At 43.9% G+C, this 17962-nt stretch overlaps 1 protein-coding gene across 3 annotated transcripts in view; it reads right to left on the reverse strand.

Annotated features, from left to right (window-relative positions):
- The window catches only part of SIPA1 (signal-induced proliferation-associated 1), a 478265-nt gene that overhangs the window by 68949 nt on the left and 391354 nt on the right, over positions 1 to 17962 (reverse strand). For 2 of the 3 annotated variants that reach the window (XM_073605152.1, XM_073605151.1), the window contains one exon: positions 10522 to 10588. In XM_073605152.1, coding sequence (XP_073461253.1) covers positions 10522 to 10588 — 67 coding nt within the window. Of the gene's footprint in view, positions 1 to 10520; positions 10589 to 17962 lie in introns of those variants that run through there. The other variant, XM_073605154.1, reaches the window with a different exon arrangement.

Consider the following 17962-nt stretch of genomic DNA (forward strand, 5'->3'; position numbering starts at 1 on the left):
AGCGCAAGTCATTGAGGTAAACAACACCACGTGTACCGCAGTGGGCTGAATGTTTAGGGAAATACATGTTTCCCATTGGGAAGTAAAAAAATGTTGTCCTTCTTGGACCCAGGGGCAGTGGGGACAGTTGCCCACACTTAAAGGTACCCCCTGGGTTCCGACGGATCAGAAGAGGGAATCTTATAGTGACTATGTGTTAATCTATCCCTTAGAGAGGTGGCCCTCCCTAAAGAGACCAGGTCGGGAGTTGTTTTAATGTATTTTCTAAGGGTATGATGATCAGTTAAAATGTGCCAGTGACTTGACAATATGTTGCGTAGCTGGTGATGATGGGTAGAAAATTTTGTAATAATTTTGGTCATGTAAGGCTGTTTGGGACGTGAAGGGCCGAATAATAACCTTTGTCGATCAAGGGGCTAAAGCCCTATTGAACGCTTTCCTTAAAACGGTACGGTTGTAACCTCTAGCCAAAAGTCTTGTACGAAGAGCATTGGCTTGTCTATGGAAATCCCCGTCCTCTGTGCAGTTCCTTCTCAGCCTAGAGATACTGAGCATAAGGGATACTGCGGAATCAGGGGGCGGGGAGTGAAGACTAGAGGCATGCAACAAGGTGTTGCCGGCCGGTGGGTGTTTGCGAAATAAATCAGTAGTTAAATGCCCTGTGGAATTTTTTGATGATCTGGACATCCCAAAAACGGAAATGCTCAGACTATTGTGGGAAAAAGTAAAATGAAGGTTGAAAGTATTAATGTTGAGCTTTTCAATAAAGGTTTGCAGATGTTGCTCCGTGCCTGTCCATATGACCAAAAGGTCATCAATGAACCTAAACCATCCCAAAACATGGTTCAAAAAGGGTTCCATCTGGTCGTCACTAAAGACAGACCGTTCCCAGCCACCAAGATATAAGTTCGCATATGAAGGGGCACAAGACGTGCCCATGTGCGACACCTTGAATTTGAAGATACAGTTGGTCCATGAATAAAAAATAATTCCTAGTCAAAATAAACTCCAAAAGTTTTAGAATAAACATATTGGTGGGCCAGGTGTGATGGTCCATGTTCCATCAAAAAGGAGCCAGCCGTCCGGACGCCCTGCTCGTGGGGGATGCTAGAGTACAGGGCCTCCACATCTATAGCCACGAGGAGGGCGTCCGGAGGGATCTGGACACCTTCAATGTGTTTCAAAAGATCAGTAGTATCTCTGATGTAAGAAGGTAATCTCGATACATGGGGTAATAATAATAACTTTCTTATTACCCCATGTATCGAGATTACCTTCTTACATCAGAGATACTACTGATCTTTTGAAACACATTGAAGGTGTCCAGATCCCTCCGGACGCCCTCCTCGTGGCTATAGAATGTGGAGGCCCTGTACTCTAGCATCCCCCACGAGCAGGGCGTCCGGACGGCTGGCTCCTTTTTGATGGAACAGGACCATCACACCTGGCCCCACCAATATGTTTATTCTAAAACTTTTGGAGTTTATTTTGACTAGGAATTATTTTTTATTCATGGACCAACTGTATCTTCAAATTCAAGGTGTCGCAATGGGCACGTCTTGTGCCCCTTCATATGCGAACTTATATCTTGGTGGCTGGGGAACGGTCTGTCTTTAGTGACGACCAGATGGAACCCTTTTTGAACCATGTTTTGGGATGGTTTAGGTTCATTGATGACCTTTTGGTCATATGGACAGGCACGGAGCAACATCTGCAAACCTTTATTGAAAAGCTCAACATTAATACTTTCAACCTTCATTTTACTTTTTCCCACAATAGTCTGAGCATTCCGTTTTTGGATGTCCAGATCATCAAAAATTCCACAGGGCATTTAACTACTGATTTATTTCGCAAACCCCACGGCCGGCAACACCTTGTTGCATGCCTCTAGTCTTCATCCCCGCCCCCTGATTCGCAGTATCCCTTATGCTCAGTATCTTAGGCTGAGAAGGAACTGCACAGAGGACGGGGATTTCCATAGACAAGCCAATGCTCTTCGTACAAGACTTTTGGCTAGAGGTTACAACCGTACCGTTTTAAGGAAAGCGTTCAATAGGGCTTTAGCCCTTGATTGACAAAGGTTATTATTCGGCCCTTCACGTCCCAAACAGCCTTACATGACCAAAATTATTACAAAATTTTCTACCCATCATCACCAGCTACGCAACATATTGTCAAGTCACTGGCACATTTTAACTGATCATCATACCCTTAGAATATACATTAAAACAACTCCCGACCTGGTCTTTAGGAGGGCCACCTCTCTAAGGGATAGATTAACACATAGTCACTATAAGATTCCCTCTTCTGTCGTTCGCGGAACCTAGGGGTACCTTTAAGTGTGGCAACTGTCCCCACTGCCCCTGGGTCCAAGAAGGACAACATTTTTTACTTCCCAATGGGAACATGTATTTCCCTAAACATTCAGCCCACTGCGGTACACGTGGTGTTGTTTACCTCATGACTTGCGCTTTGTAGCGCTTTTTATGTGGGGAAGACAATTAGGGAGTTTCGGCAAAGACTAGGGGATCATTTATATGCCTCTACAAATGGCAAGCTCACCACCGTGGGCCGCCATGTCGGCATTCATCATCGTTTTAACCTGGATTATATTAGATTCACGGTCCTAGAGGTTGTCCCTGAAGACCCCCGAGGGGGCAACTGGGACCGTGAAATCTTAAAGCGTGAGTCCCTCTGGATTGAGCGACTGAACGCATGTGTTCCTCCGGGCATTAACGAGGCACACTCATATAAGTATTTTTTGGAATAACATCCCCATAGCCCCTCCAGTCTTTGCCGTGACCTAAAAAACCATTGTCCCCCCTCTTTTTTCCCCCCTCCCCTCCTTTCCCCCCCTCCCCTCCTTTCCCCCCTCCCTCCCCCCCCCCCCCTTCTTGTTTTGTAAGCGGACTTTCCATACACAGTGGTTTCACTGTGTAATATGCAGTGTTTTGATGTTTTCTCTTTCTTTGGCTGATTCCAAGTTTCCAGTATACCAGATGCTTTATTATTAAAAGCTATGTATGTTGTTTATAATGTGTTTATTCTTTAGGGACCGGGGTATGCATCTCTCCAACTGTGGGCTCTCATATGTCCCCACCGCCGGAGATTTTGCACCTTTTCCTCCCGTTCCTTCAATTTATTCATTTTTTGCTTTACTGTACATGGGTTTAAGTTTTTGTTGTTATCTGCACTCGCCTTCCTGTTCCGGAGGGATGTGAGGAGTTAATTCTCCCCCTTCGGCGGGCTTGCGCTCCTCCGACAGCAGGTGAGGCTCTATGGAGCCCAGCTGCTGCCTCTTACGATCATGGCTTCGGCATTGATCATTATTGAGCTGTGCGCATGCGCTGGGTCAATTCCCCGCGCCTGCGCAACAGTGGAGGATCGGACCCGGAAGCAATAACAGCGGCTATCTCCAGCGCTGTTTAAACTTCCGGGTTGGAGGCATTTAAGATGCCCAGACTCGTCAGTCAACTCACACAGGCAGACATCCAGCAATCTATCTGCGCCGCTTGGAGTCCTTGTAAGTACTGATTGTGTTGTAGCAGAAGTGGGGACTACCAGTATTTGACTATTATAAACCTTTTTTTCCCCCCCTTTCCTGCTCGGTATGTTTTATAATACATACCGACCCTTAAGATCATTCCTTAACATCTTTCTTTCTCCATATATCTCCTTTACAGTGGCCCCCCCCTGGCATTATGGTGTGACTTAACGGCTCACTGCTGTGTTAGTCACCTCATCCTGTGTGTCATTACTTTCAGAGTCTGGCTTTTAATAATCAATACAGCAACGGTGGGTAATTTTAGTGACATTATTACCCCCTGCTTTAATCATATTCCTTTATCCTTTTTCACAGGTGGTAGGTTCAAGCTCCCTCTTGTTTGTTCTGCCTTAGCGTTCCTCCTTCTTTTCCTTTCCCCTCCCCTCCTTTCCCTTTCCCTTTCCTTGCTTGCTTCTGTCATTCACTTTCCAATCTTTGCTTGTCCCCCCTTTTCCCTCCTCCCCCCCCCCCCCTCCTCCCCCCTCGTTTTTCTTCCCCCCCCCCCCTTCCCTACCCTGCTTTTCTTAGTAATCCTTTTCTTCTCCCACTACCATTCCACATCTTATGGTGGGTTTCTGGTCTCTGCTTCTCCTTCGTTTCTGCCCCCCTTTTCCCCCTTCCTCCTTTTCGTTTCTTCCCCTTTCTCCCCTTTCCTCCCCCTTTCTTCCCTCCCAGCCTCCCATTGTTTCCTCCTTTTTGTTCCTTTTCCTTCTCCCACACCTATCCATCTATTGACTTCACACTCCCGGGTGACCTTTCAAATAGAATACATGCTACATCAAATTCTAAACATCGTCTTTATTATATCTATTTACAATAGTTTCACGTTAATTTGCCTCCCTGGCCCGCCCCCGGGGGAAACGCCTCTTGAGGGCGTCTCACAGTATCTCTCCGGAAAACCCTATTGGGTTATAGGTTGGTGAGTGCATTTTTTAACCTTAAACATGTTCTCCAACATAAAGTGCTTATTGTTCATGACACTGTCTCATTATTTTGTCGTTATGTTGATATTATATTGTTCTTTCTGTAGATTATATACTATCAGACGCCTCCTGAAGAAGCGGCTGTGACCGCGAAACTGTAGAGGTCACGTCTGCAAGTATTATATTATACAACCTTTGTTCATATATTTGTGTGGGCATTAGCTTTACCAAACTAGGTGTCAACAACGCTGTAACAATCATTGTTTTTTGTATGTGTTAAACCATGACAATGTATATGATGTGTCCTTTGCAGGACTTTTTATTGTGATTTCAAATAAATTTCTTTGCTTTTTTAAAAAAAGTTTCTTTATACTTCCTTTGGTACCGTAATAGTCCTATACAAAAACTGTTTGAAAGAGATTGGACCCAGTTGGAGAGGTCCCTGTTTAGGTTTCTCTCTCAAACCCCATTCCTTGCTCTAATCGCACATAAACAAAATTTGTTTAATCTTGGATAGATTTGTCATATTACTAATTTTGTTTTGTTGATTGGTTTCGGAATTCGTTTAGTTTCCTTAAATTTAGTTTTGTTTATTAATTTTCTAACAAGTTCCAAATTTTCAGAACGTTTCGAATTTGGATCAGTCGAAAAATGATAGAACTATTCAAATTCTGTGTGAAAAATAACTAGTATAGAAGGGAAGCTGGCCGCTGCGTCCTGACTCATCAGGACACCCCAAAAGCACCTTATCCCCATGTTGATGGGGACAAGGGCCTCTTCCCCACAACCCTGGGCGGTGGTTGTGGGGGTCTGCGGGCAGGGGGCTTATCAGAATCTGGAAGCCCCCTTTAACAAGGGGGCCCCCACATCCCACTCCCATGTGAATGAGTATGGAGTACATAGTACCCTTACCCATTCACCAAAAAAGTGTAAAAAGTGAGTAAAGACACAATTCTTTTAATAAAAATCAAAAACAATGTCTCGTTGTCCCGACCGCCGCACCCGAAAAAAAGAAAAAACATCTGTTCTCTTAGAAGGCTCCTCGCCTGCCTGCTCCTACGTCTGACATTTTTCAAATAGCTAAGGGGCGGGGCCACCCGGCAACTTAACCGGGTGGCCCTGACTTCATGTGATGTCAACGACTGAGACATGCTGGGTCGTTGATGTCACAAGGGGGTGGGGTCACCGGATGACATCATTGGTTAGTTATTTAAGAAATTAAATTTTTTAATAAAGGAATTGTCAAAAACTTGTGTTGTGTCTTTACTCATTTTTAACACTTTTTTTGTGAATAGGCCATACTCATTCACATGGAGGGGCATGCCCCCTGCCCCAAAACACCCTCCATGTTGAGGGTAGGGATGAGCTTCGAGTCAAACAATTTGGGGTGTTTGCGGCAAATTCAAAAGCCGTGGAACACCCTTTAAAAGTCTATGGGAGAAATCAAAAGTGCTAATTTTAAAGGCTTATATGCATGGTATTGTCATAAAAAAAAGTGTTTGGGGACCTGGGTCCTGCCCCAGGGGATATGGATCAATGCAAAAAAAGTTTTAAAAATGGACGTTTTTTCGGGAGCAGTGATTTTAACCGGTTCAACACAGGGCATTTTCACCCCCTTCCTTCCCTGACCAATTTTTAGTTTTCAGCGCTGTCGCACTTTAAACGACAATTGTGCGGTCGTGTGACTTTGTACCAAAAAAATTGACGTCCTTTTTTCCCCACAAATAGAGCTTTCTTTTGGTGGTATTTGATCACCTCTGCGGTTTTTATTTTTTGCGCTATAAACAAAAGAAGAGCGACAATTTTGAAAAAAACACAATATTTTTTACTTTTTGCTATAATAAATATCCCATTTTTTTTAAAAAAAAACACATTTTTTTTCTCAGTTTCGGCTGATACGTATTCTTCTACATATTTTTGGTAAAAAAAAAAAAAAAAAATCGCAATAAGCGTATATTGATTGGTTTGCGCAAAAGTTACAGCGTCTACAAAATACAGGATAGATTTATGGCATTTAAAAAAAATATATATTTATTTATTTTTTTTTACTAGTAATGGCGGCGATCGCGATTTTTTTTATCGTGACTGCGACATTATGGCGGACACATCGGACACTTTTGACACATTTTTGGGACCATTCACATTTATACAGCGATCAATGCTATAAAATTGCATTGATTACTGTATAAATGTGACAGGCAGTGAAGGGGTTAACCACTACGGGAACACAAGGGGTTAATTATGTTTCCTAAAGGAGTGATTCTAACTGTAGGGGGAGGGGACGCACAAGGGGAGGAGACAGATCAGTGTTCCTCTGTACTGGGAACACAGATCGGTCTCCTCTCAACTGACAGGACGTGGATCTGTGTGTTTACACACACAGATCCACGGTCCGGCCCGGTTTACAGGCAATCGTGGGTGCCCGGCGGACATCGCCGGCCACACGCACTGGGTCACGAGCAATGCGGCGGGCACGGGAAGCCCAGGTCGTCATATGACGTCCACCCAGGATGGGAGATCCCATCTGTGGACATCATTTGTCTATGGCCGGGCAGCAAAGTAGTTAATAATGCTTAAAGTGAAACAATAAAAGTGTAATATTCCTTTAAATTTTGTACCTGGGGGGGTGTCTATAGTATGCCTGTAAAGGGGTGCATGTTTCCCGTGTTTAGAACAGTCTGACAGCAAAATGACATTTCAAAAGGAAAAAAAAAAGTCATTTAAAACTACTTGCAGCTATTAATGAATTGTCGTTCCGACAATACACATAAAAGTTCATTGATAAAAACGGCATGGGATTTCCCCACAGGGAAACCCTGAACCAAAATTAAAAAAAAAAATAAAAAAAAAGGCGTGGGGTCCCCCCAAAAATCCATACCAGACCCTTATCCGAGCACGCAACCTGGCAGGCCGCAGGAAAAGAGGGGGGGACGAGAGAGCACCCCCCACCTCCTGAACCGTACCAGGCCACATGCCCTCAACATTGGGAAGATGCTTTGGGGTCCCCCCAAAGTACCTTGTCCCCATGTTGATGAGGACATGGGCCTCATCCCCACGACCCTTGCCCAGTGGTTGCGGGGGTCTGCAGGAGGGGGGCTTATTGGAATCTGGAAGCCCCCTTTAACAAGGGGACCCCCAGATCCTGCCCCCCCTGTGTGAAATGGTAAGGGGGTACAAAAGTACCCCTACCATTTCACCAAAAAAGTGTCAAAAATGTTAAAAATGACAAGAAACAGTTTTTGACAATTCCTTTATTTCAAGTCTTCTTCTTTCCATCTTCTTTCTTTTATCTTCCTTCGGTTTCTTCCTTCATCTTCATCTTCTTCTGGCTCTTCCTCCGATCCTCTGCTTCTTGCTCCAGTGTTTTCATCCAGCATCTTCCTCCACGGTGTCTTCTTCCCTTCTTTGTTCTTGGGCCGCTCCGCTTCTCGTCTTCTGACACCTCTTAAAAAATGAAGGACGGGGCCACCTGGGGACCCCGCCCCCCTCTGACGGGGACTTCCCTGTGGCATTCCCCGTGACATCAGAGGGAGGCGGGGTCACCCGTTACGTAACCGACAATTCATTAATAGCCGCGAGTAGTTTTAAATGACTTTTTTTCCTTTGAAATGTCATTTTGCTGTCCGACTGATCTAAACATAGGAAACATGTACCCCTTTACAAGCATACTATAGACCCCCCCCCCCAGGTATGAAATTTAAAGGAATATTACACTTTTGATGTTTCACTTTAAGCATTATTAAAATCACTACTCCCGAAAAAACGGCCGTTTTTAAAACTTTTTTTTGCATTGATCCATGTCCCCTGGGGCAGGACCCAGGTCCCCAAACACTTTTTATGACAATAACTTGCATATAAGCCTTTAAAATTAGCACTTTTGATTATTCATGTTCGAGTCCCACAGACTTTAACAGTGTTCGAACAAATTTTTTGCCTGTTCGCATGTTCTGGTGCGAACCGAACAGGGGGGTATTCGGCTCATCCCTAGTTGAGGGCATGTGGCCTGGTATGGTTCAGGAGGAGGGGTGCTCACTCGTCCCCTCCCTTTCCTGACCTTGCGGCCTGCATGCTTGGACAAGGGTCTCATATGGATTTTTTTTTGGGGGGGGGGGCTCCACAAGGTCCCGGAGGGCCTGGTATGGATTGGGAACCCCACGCTGTTTTTTCAGAATTTTCTATTGCCAGCATTCTTTTGCTTACATTTCAGCTGTCGATGGGGAAGCCCGCTGACAGCTGATGAGTCATGGGCTGTTAAGGAATGTGGCGGCCAGCTTCCCGGCCTGCTCCTTAACAACCAGATATTCTTCACACAGAATTCGAATCGATTATTTTTTGAAAAACGAAGATACAAAACAAAATTGAACAAATATCAGTGAAATACTCATATGTCCAATCACTTATGAGAAGATAGATGACTCCCTTTGTCCTACACTTGGCATAATGTTTAGGCTTATATTTTTTGACATTTGTTAGTCTACAGGATGTATTGGTGTTTATATATTGGCAGTAATTACAGCCACCACATTTAAAGGTGCCAGAACATTTACAGGGATCTTTTCTGCCTGTTGCTTTAAATTCGCTTTGGATTAAATTGTCTCTGATGGATTTTGCTTGCCCTGTGGTCTATTGGGCACAAATTGGCCAATGGTGGGATCAATCGTGAGAAGATGCCAGTAGCGCTGCATGATTTTTGAATCTGTGAGTGTTGGTTAGAATATGCAGTAATAATGTGAAGAGGGTTCTCATAATTAGTATATTTATTTTTGAAAAGTAGTTCATGTTGTGTCCTTTATGCCCTGTATACACGATCGGACATTCCGACAACAAAATTCATCGGATTTTTTCAGACGGATGTTGGCTCAAACTTGTCTTGCATACACACGGTCACACAAAGTTGGTCAAAAATTCTGAACGTCAAGAACGCAGTGACTTACGACAAGCCAAGAAAAATGAAGTTCAATAGCCAGTGCGGCTCTTCTGCTTGATTCTGAGCATGCGTGGCACTTTGTGCGTCGGAATTGTCTACACACGATCGGAATTTACGCGAACGGTTTTTGTTGTAGAAAAATTTTAGATCCAGCTCTCAAACTTTGTGTGTCGGAAATTCCGATGGAAAGAGTCCGATGGAGCCTACACATGATCGGAATTTCTGACTGAAAATGTGCGATCGTGTGTACAGGGCATTATGCTCTCATGGACTCCTGTAGCTCCATACTAAAATGGCCAACCTACAGTCAGGATAACTGAGCCACCTCTACCAGAATTCCATTGAGTCATCCCTGATGTATTTTGAAAAAGTGTAAGTTCTATTATTTTTGTAGGTTACACAATTCCATTACAGATATTACCTCATGGTTTTAATATCCATATAAATGCAATACATCTACTCTTTTTCTTCTTTATAGCAATTTGTTCATATACATTGGCTCGTTTCTTGGTGACTCAAGTGGTTATGGAACTTTGGATTGTATGGATGTCATATACAGTGGCACCCATTTGACAGCAGCATCCTTATACATACCTGTTTTTATGCTTAGTAACTGCCTACACCTATCGGATATTCCACAATAGGTTAGTCATTATTTGTATATAACAATATATGTTTCCTTAGCATTTACAACTTTGTATACAATTGCATGATTTATATAATCTCTACTCTGCAGAAAAAGGTTTTTGAACCTGCCTGTCTGCACCCCTAAAGAAGAGACTGACTCGAAATGCTTCGGGTGTCATCAGATGTCACATGGGCAATAGGTTCCATTATACTGTCTAGAACCTCTGTTTGTTATCAGTTCCCATCTTATATATATTTTTTTTACTGCATGATATTTTATCATATGTTTTAAATCTTTACTACATGACTTCTTTGAAATTTTGCTGCATGAAAAGTCCCTGTATTCAGAGGGCTGCTTTTATATTTGCTAGTAGCTGGCAGGAGGAACCACAGAGCACAGCACTAAAACCAACCTACATTTTTATACCAGTCTGACTTGAGAAGTAAAGAAATCTTTATTCTTTAGGGTATAAGATTTTATATTACATTCAATTTCTCACCTTCCTGAGTTCTTCCTGGAGTTTTTTCAGTTTAATTTCCAGCTCTGTGACTTTGTCGTTAAGATTTCTATGAGAAAATATGAGAAACAAATTTGTTATTACTACTACATAACACACAGCAGAAAGTTTTTAAAGCAAACCTCCAGGCAAACTGATATGTGAACTGGTTTACCTATCAAAGCTTTTCAAATTTTGCTCAGCCAGTCTGAGGAAAACCGATAGTGTAGCGCTTAAAAGATAACGTGACACATAGGCCAAATAGGGGCAGTGAACCCAAATAACACATAAAATGAAATTGTACAGAAGATCATATATAAGTGATAAGCAAAAACATATAGTGAATGTCCAAAAGAAAGCAAAACTAGCAATGTTCAACAAATAGTTCATAAACTTCATGTGGATGAATAAAGCTTTCTTGTGACAAGCTTCATTATAGATATCCCCACAGTGAACCGGGATGTTACATAGTTACATAGTAGGTGAGGTTGAAAAAAGACACAAGTCCATCAAGTCCAACCTATGTGTGTGATTATGTGTCAGTATTACATTACATATCCCTGTATATTGCGGTCATTCAGGTGATTATCTAATAGTTTCTTGAAGCTATCAATGCTCCCCGCTGAGACCACCGCCTGTGGAAGGGAATTCCACATCCTTGCCGCTCTTACAGTAAAGAACCCTCTACGTAGTTTAAGGTTAAACCTCTTTTCTTCTAATTGTAATGAGTGGCCACGAGTCTTATTAAACTCTCTTCTGCGAAAAAGTTTTATCCCTATTGTGGGGTCACCAGTACAGTATTTGTAAACTGAAATCATATCCCCTCTCAAGCGTCTCTTCTCCAGAGAGAATAAGTTCAGTGCTCGCAACCTTTCCTCATAACTAAGATCCTCCAGACCCTTTATTAGCTTTGTTGCCCTTCTTTGTACTCGCTCCATTTCCAGTACGTCCCTCCTGAGGACTGGTGCCCAGAACTGGACAGCATACTCCAGGTGCGGGCGGACCAGAGTCTTGTAGAGCGGGAGAATTATCGTTTTATCTCTGCAGTTGATCCCCCTTTTAATGCATGCCAATATTCTGTGCTCGGATGTGTAGTTGAAGTGAAGGGAACCACCACCATATAAAAGGGGGGCTTACCAGAACATTTGAACACACAAGAACATATGTTCTGTGAGTCAAACAAGCTTGTGTTGTAAAACAACCAACAGAGACGGACACTGGAACCGTCAATTGCCTGGAATGGAAACTCCCGCCTCTCGTCAAAGTAAAGATGTCTGTACGGGTTTGTCTCATAAAAGGACAGTGCTCAGATGTCCATGGATGTAATGAGAATATTTAAGGAAGGAAAAACAAAAAAGGGGCCACATAGCGTAATTCCGTTGAGTAAAAATGTATATTTAATGAAAGTAAGAAAACTCACATTTGGCAGGTAAAAATCAGCGCTTTTTAAAATCAAATGACAGCAGTGGAGACCTTCCTGATGTGTTTCGTCTCCAGATGACCCCCAGACGATGTCCTTGGAGACAAAACGCGTCAGTAAGGTCTCCACTGCCACCATTTGATTTTAAAAAGCGCTGATTTTACCTGTCAAATGTGAGTTTTCTTACTTTCATTAAATATACATTTTTTACTCAACGGAATTACGCTATGTGGCGCCTTTTTGTTTTTCCTTCCTTAAATATTCTCATTACATCTGAGCACACAGGAAGGAGCGTGTGCAGGTACGAGCGCCCAGACCCTGCGTGGACCCAAGGAAAAAACAAGCCAGGCTGCTTCAGCTGCCACAAAGCTGGAACGGTATGCGCACACGCCAAACCAGACACCAAAGAAAAGGAGGTGAACAGCAGCATCAGCCACCGTTGGCGGCCCAGCCGGCGGGGGGAAAAGCCAGCGGTGGATGCACAGACAAAATCAACAACAAAAGCAGCAAGATCTGCAGTGGCACCAGCAGCAACAGTAGCAATGCCAGTAGTAGCAGTGACACCCCAAAGTCTGGAATTGGAACTAGTGGCAGAGGAAGATAGATCTGCATCAACCTCAATGGCAGAAAAAGAGCCCTCCCTGAAAGAAATCCTCCTGGCAATCAACAACTGTAAGTCATCTTTAAATGAATTATTTGATCAGCTTAAACATATCAGTGAAGATGTATTACTAATAAGACATGACATACAGGAGGTGTCCACACGAACGACAGTTCTCGAGGGAAGGCTTAGCCAAATAGAAGACAAGGTAAACCCTATTAGGCAGGAAATGCAACTAATGCGGAAACAGTTGAATATGTGCATCCATAAAATAGATGAGATGGAAAACAGATCACGCAGGAAAAATGTGAGGGTGCTAGGTCTCCCAGAGAAGAGTGAACATAATAATTCTGTAGAATTTATGGAGATGTGGTTCAAAGAAATATTTGGTAGAGACTCTTTCAAATTTTTGGCTATTGAACGTGCGCACAGAGTCCCATCCAGGACATTGCCTTCAGGAAGCCAGCCCAGGCCCGTAATTATTAAATTCCTGTATTATAAGGATAAAAGCACAGTTCTCCAAAGGGCAAGAGTTATGAGGAATATACAGTATAATGGTGCAAGAATCTCAATATATCCGGACTTTTCTCCTGAATTACAGAAACAAAGAGCAAAATTTGTACATTGCAAGCGTAAAATGCAACAGCTTAAAATTAATTATGCATTGCTGTACCCAGCCCGATTGAAAGTGACAGCTCTTGGAGAAACTAGGTTTTTTAACACACCTGCAGAAGTGACATCTTGGTTGGAAACGAATGAAGGGAAGATACGGCAGGGTGAAGAGTTATGAAGCCATGGGACTGGCCAGAGTGTGGATATTTCTCTCTTGTTCTTGAACTTTCTTTTTTTCTATTTTTCAGTTATATGCAGGGGAGAGAGGGAAAGGGAAGAGTGACTCAAAGCGAAGTGTAGGAGGGCTGAGTTGCCCTTCCCTGTGAGGAGAGGTATTGAAGTGGTAATTGTGAATTGAGGTGGTTGTTTTTTTTTTCCACAGTGAACACAACTGAGATGTTTGAGACATTGGGGATTGATTTCCCCTTACTTAACTTAATTTACAATACACGGAAAGACTGTTTTAAATTTTTTTTTTAAATTGGGAATTCTCACCTTGGAGAAGAAATGCGGTCAGTTTAGAAGCCCTCAATATGGGCAGAAAAGAGGGATTGGGGTGGGTGGGGAGGAGGGGAGGAGGGGAGCGAATGGGATGGAGTGGATTTTATAAAGGAGAATGGGAGAAGTAGTGGGAAGATTTGGTATGAATTTGGAGTAAGAGAGGGGGGAGAGAAAGGGAAGAGTGTGGGATGTGAGTTGTTTATGGGTTACAGGAACACATGTGGGATGGGGTTTGAGTTCACATTAGAAGAGAAATCACAAAGAACACAGTACATGGGGGAAGTAATGTTTTAGCACAATAAATATAAGAAAGAGTGCAACAGAAGTAAGGAAGAATAGAAGAATAGAACAGTGCAATGGTAGGGTTTGGGGATAGGAGTGGAGAGACCTCAGGTCAGACCAGGAAAATCAAGAAAGTTAAAGTATGCTCTTGGAATGTGCGGGGAGTAAAGGATCTGTCCTAGAGATGGGCAGTTTTTTCAGAGACCAGTTTGGTATGAATCTAGAATACTATGCCTACAGGAGACACACCTAGAGAAAGTCAACTAATGTTTTGGAGCATAAGAAATTTAAGGTACAATATCACTCGACCCACACCTCTTATTCAAGAGGAGTGAGTATATTGATAGATTCTGAGGTGGTTTTCTCCTGTGGGCAGAGTAAAATAGACGAGAATGGAAGGTATGTTTTCCTTTTTTGTACGATTGAAGATAGGGAATGTGTGTTAGCCAATGTTTACATTCCCCACCATTTAAGATGGAAATTTTATGTGATCTAATGGGGTTTATTGCTGATAAACCAGGAGTACCGGTCATAGTAGCAGGAGATTTTAACATGACTATGGACAAAAATCTAGACAGGTTCCCACAGAGGGTCCCTATCAATGGAACTCCTGGTGGCCCATTGTTCTGATTCTGTGATGAGACGGGGCTGGTGGATATATGGAGGAGATGGTATCCCAGGGTAAAACAATATTCTTGCCACTCTAGATCATATTCTACCTTGTCTAGGATTGACATTATATTGTGCAATGAGGAATGACTGGAAAGTAAACCCATTTTGGCTGGAGATAATTAAGGTTACTGAGGTAATTACCGCCAGTTTGAGGGAATTTATAGATTTGAATACAGGGACAGCATCATTAGGAATAATTCGGGACACCCTAAAGGCATATTTACGAGGGATATTAATACAAAAAATAACTCATGTTAAAAAGCAATCGCAGGCAAAGGAAATTAAGGGGAGAAAGGAGGTGGAATGGGCAGAATCACGATATGTGGAGTCACCAACCCCTTATGACGAGTGGCTGAAGAAACAGGATGATTATAAAAAATTAGTTTGGGAAAAAGCAGAAAACAAAAAATTATTTCAGAAACAGGCTCTCTTTGGGGAAGGTGAGCAAGTAGGGAGAATACTTGCCCTAATATCTAAGGCAAATAGTCCTTTAGCTACTATATCTGCAATACAAGATGATGAAGGGAAAATTAGGAAGACCACTTCTGAAATAGTGAAAGAATTTAAGAAATATTACAAAAATTTATATAGCACCTCACAGAGAAATGTAGATGGGGAGATGTGGGATTTCTTCCATAAATTAAAAATACCTTCACTATCAGAAGAGGATAGAGAGGGGTTGGAGGCTCCATTGACACTTGAGGAATTAGGTAAAGCAGTAGCAGATATGGCAAACCAGAAAGCCCCGGGGCCAGACGGTCTGCCAATAGAAATCTATAAAAAAAAAATAAGGTGGACATATTACTGCCTAAACTTCTACAGGTGTTTAATGGAGCCATGGGGGAAGGGAGGTTGCCACTTTCTATGATGGAAGCAACAATAATTGTTTTAGCAAAAGAAGGGAAAAATCACCTAGAAACAGCTTCATACAGGCCAATATCCCTCTTATGTTCGGATGTTAAAATCCTAGCAAAAGTATTAGCAGCTAGGTTGAATAAAATAATTAACAAGGTAATACACCCCATCCCAGATAGATCTACAAGTTTAAACATAAGGCGGGCTTATTTAAATACACAGATTCTGGTAAAAAAAAAAAAAAATAGGGGGGGCGTGACCGGAAGCCGAGCGAGATGGAAGCCTGATCTCCCTGCTCTCTGAGCCCGCAGTGAGAAAGGCAATCTTGGGGTCGATTATCCACAGCTTTATGGGCAAATCACGGACCACTCGCTCCTCAAAACACAGGGGAACATCCCAGCCCCGCTCCTTCTTCTTTACTCAGCCGGACGTGTCTCAGAGCGAGGAGGCCAGCATGGCACCGGTCACTTCCGCGCCTACGCACCGGAGCTCCACTCAGGCTTCACAGCCTGCCCCAGACCAACACCAGCACTCTGGAGACCCCCACTGGAAGAAGCGATTCCCCAGGAGCACGCCCGACACAATGGCGCGGTGAGTTCTCTCCAACACCCTGGCATCCAGATTGAGCAGACACGTGGGTCGCCATCAGACATGCTGCCTACCCCCGCCCCACCATACACACAATGCTCAGCAGCGTTCCAAGACTGCTAAGAATGGCCTCAGACCCTCAGCTGCAGTGCCTGGATCCCACATCCCCGGCATCCCCGCTCTCCTCAGATCTCTCACAGGACTATCCACCCCTACCTAGCCCTGCAGGCCCCTCTGCCAGAGTGCATCAGCTCCCTGAGGGGACACAGGAAGGAGCCTAAGCCATGACGGTTGCATCCCCCCCACCTAAGGCACAGAGGCTATCACGCTCTAGAGACTCTAGTACCTCCAGGCATCACTCTACTTCCATGCCTTCATATGCACAGAAGGCAGGGGCTCTGATCCCACTTCCAGCAGGGGTAAGCTCTACAAGTCCCCCCCCAGCAACAACAAACTGAAACATGGTCAGATCCATGGGACTTCCCAGCAACTAGAGCACAATTACACCCGGAAACGGGAGCTACACATCCCAGTACAGCAACACCTGACCGATCGTCGCCCAGTTTGCAATATGGCACCACATGGGACCCACCTCTGCATCCTCAATGGCAAGCATATTTACAAGCTATACCCACAAAGGAAGATTTTAGACAGCTTATTGAAGATGTGAAATCCACCTGTCGCACGGAAATCCAGGTACTCCAAACGGGGCTCAAACACCAGGCGGACAGGGTGGAGATGGCTGAGGAGGAAATCCAGGAAACCAAACTGGCAGTCCATAAGGCTCAACTCCAGGGGGCAGATCACAGAGAAATGCTTAGAGATATGCAAAGACATGTGGAAGATTCAGACAATAGGGGGCGCCACAACAACATCCGCGTGAGAGGCATCCCGAAAGCGGAGGGCGCCGAGGACTTACAAACAACCCTACAATCTGTCTTTAATAACCTAATTGGGGAGCCGCCTACTAAATATATAGACATGGACAGAGCCCACAGAGCACTTGGCCCTAAAGGAGCCACCTCCAAACCAAGGGATATCATATGCAGAGTCAACTCCTACCCTCTCAAGGAAGAAATCATGAAGCAGGCACGCCTGGCACGTAAAGTGACTTTTGATGATGCCCAGATACAACTATATCCCGACCTTTCCTGGATCACCCTGCAAAAACGTAGACTCCTCCAACCTCTACTACAATCATTGCAGAAGGAGAATATCACCTATCGCTGGGGCTTCCCTTTCAGCCTTACCGCAAAGCACCAGGGCAAGTCCGCTGTATTGAGGTATCCAGAAGACCTGCGTACTTTTTGCAACATCCTTGAAATACTGGCACCAAAGTTGCCGGACTGGGACATTGTCGCTACCCCACCACCGCCACCCACAATCTGGCAGAGAGTGCCCACTTCAAACCGGTCTCGGGACTCCGACCCGCAACGCAAGCCCGCCAAGCAAAAGAATCGCTGAGACGCAAAAACTGCAATAACTACAGGACTTGAACATTTAGGCTCAGCAATTATATTATTATTTAGGCTCAGCAATTATACCAAGTCAGATCGTAGTTTATTTTGTTTAATGCAATTTTAGCTTTAGACCTCTAAGACTGCCCCCATGCTGAATTTCAGTTCACTTCACAGGGCTTGTTTCGGATTAGCTCCAGGAGGTTGGGTATAGATTCCATCACCTATCACCCCCCCTTGATAGTTAGCTAGATATCAGTGCAAGGTTTCAGGCTATGTACTGTATAGTTGTTGACTTTAGCTGGCTGCAGGCTCCCAGGTGCCCCTCTCCGCCCATCCCAGCTGGGGTGGGGGTGGGGGGGCACGTGGGAACCCGACCAGACCTTGACCTCTTGGCCTTTACGGGTTTATTAGTAATGTATGTTTTCTATATTTATTGTATTCTAACAATGCCTT

The sequence above is a fragment of the Aquarana catesbeiana genome, linkage group LG11 (assembly GCF_042186555.1).
Source record: "Aquarana catesbeiana isolate 2022-GZ linkage group LG11, ASM4218655v1, whole genome shotgun sequence".
In the NCBI taxonomy this organism is placed as follows: domain Eukaryota; kingdom Metazoa; phylum Chordata; class Amphibia; order Anura; family Ranidae; genus Aquarana; species Aquarana catesbeiana.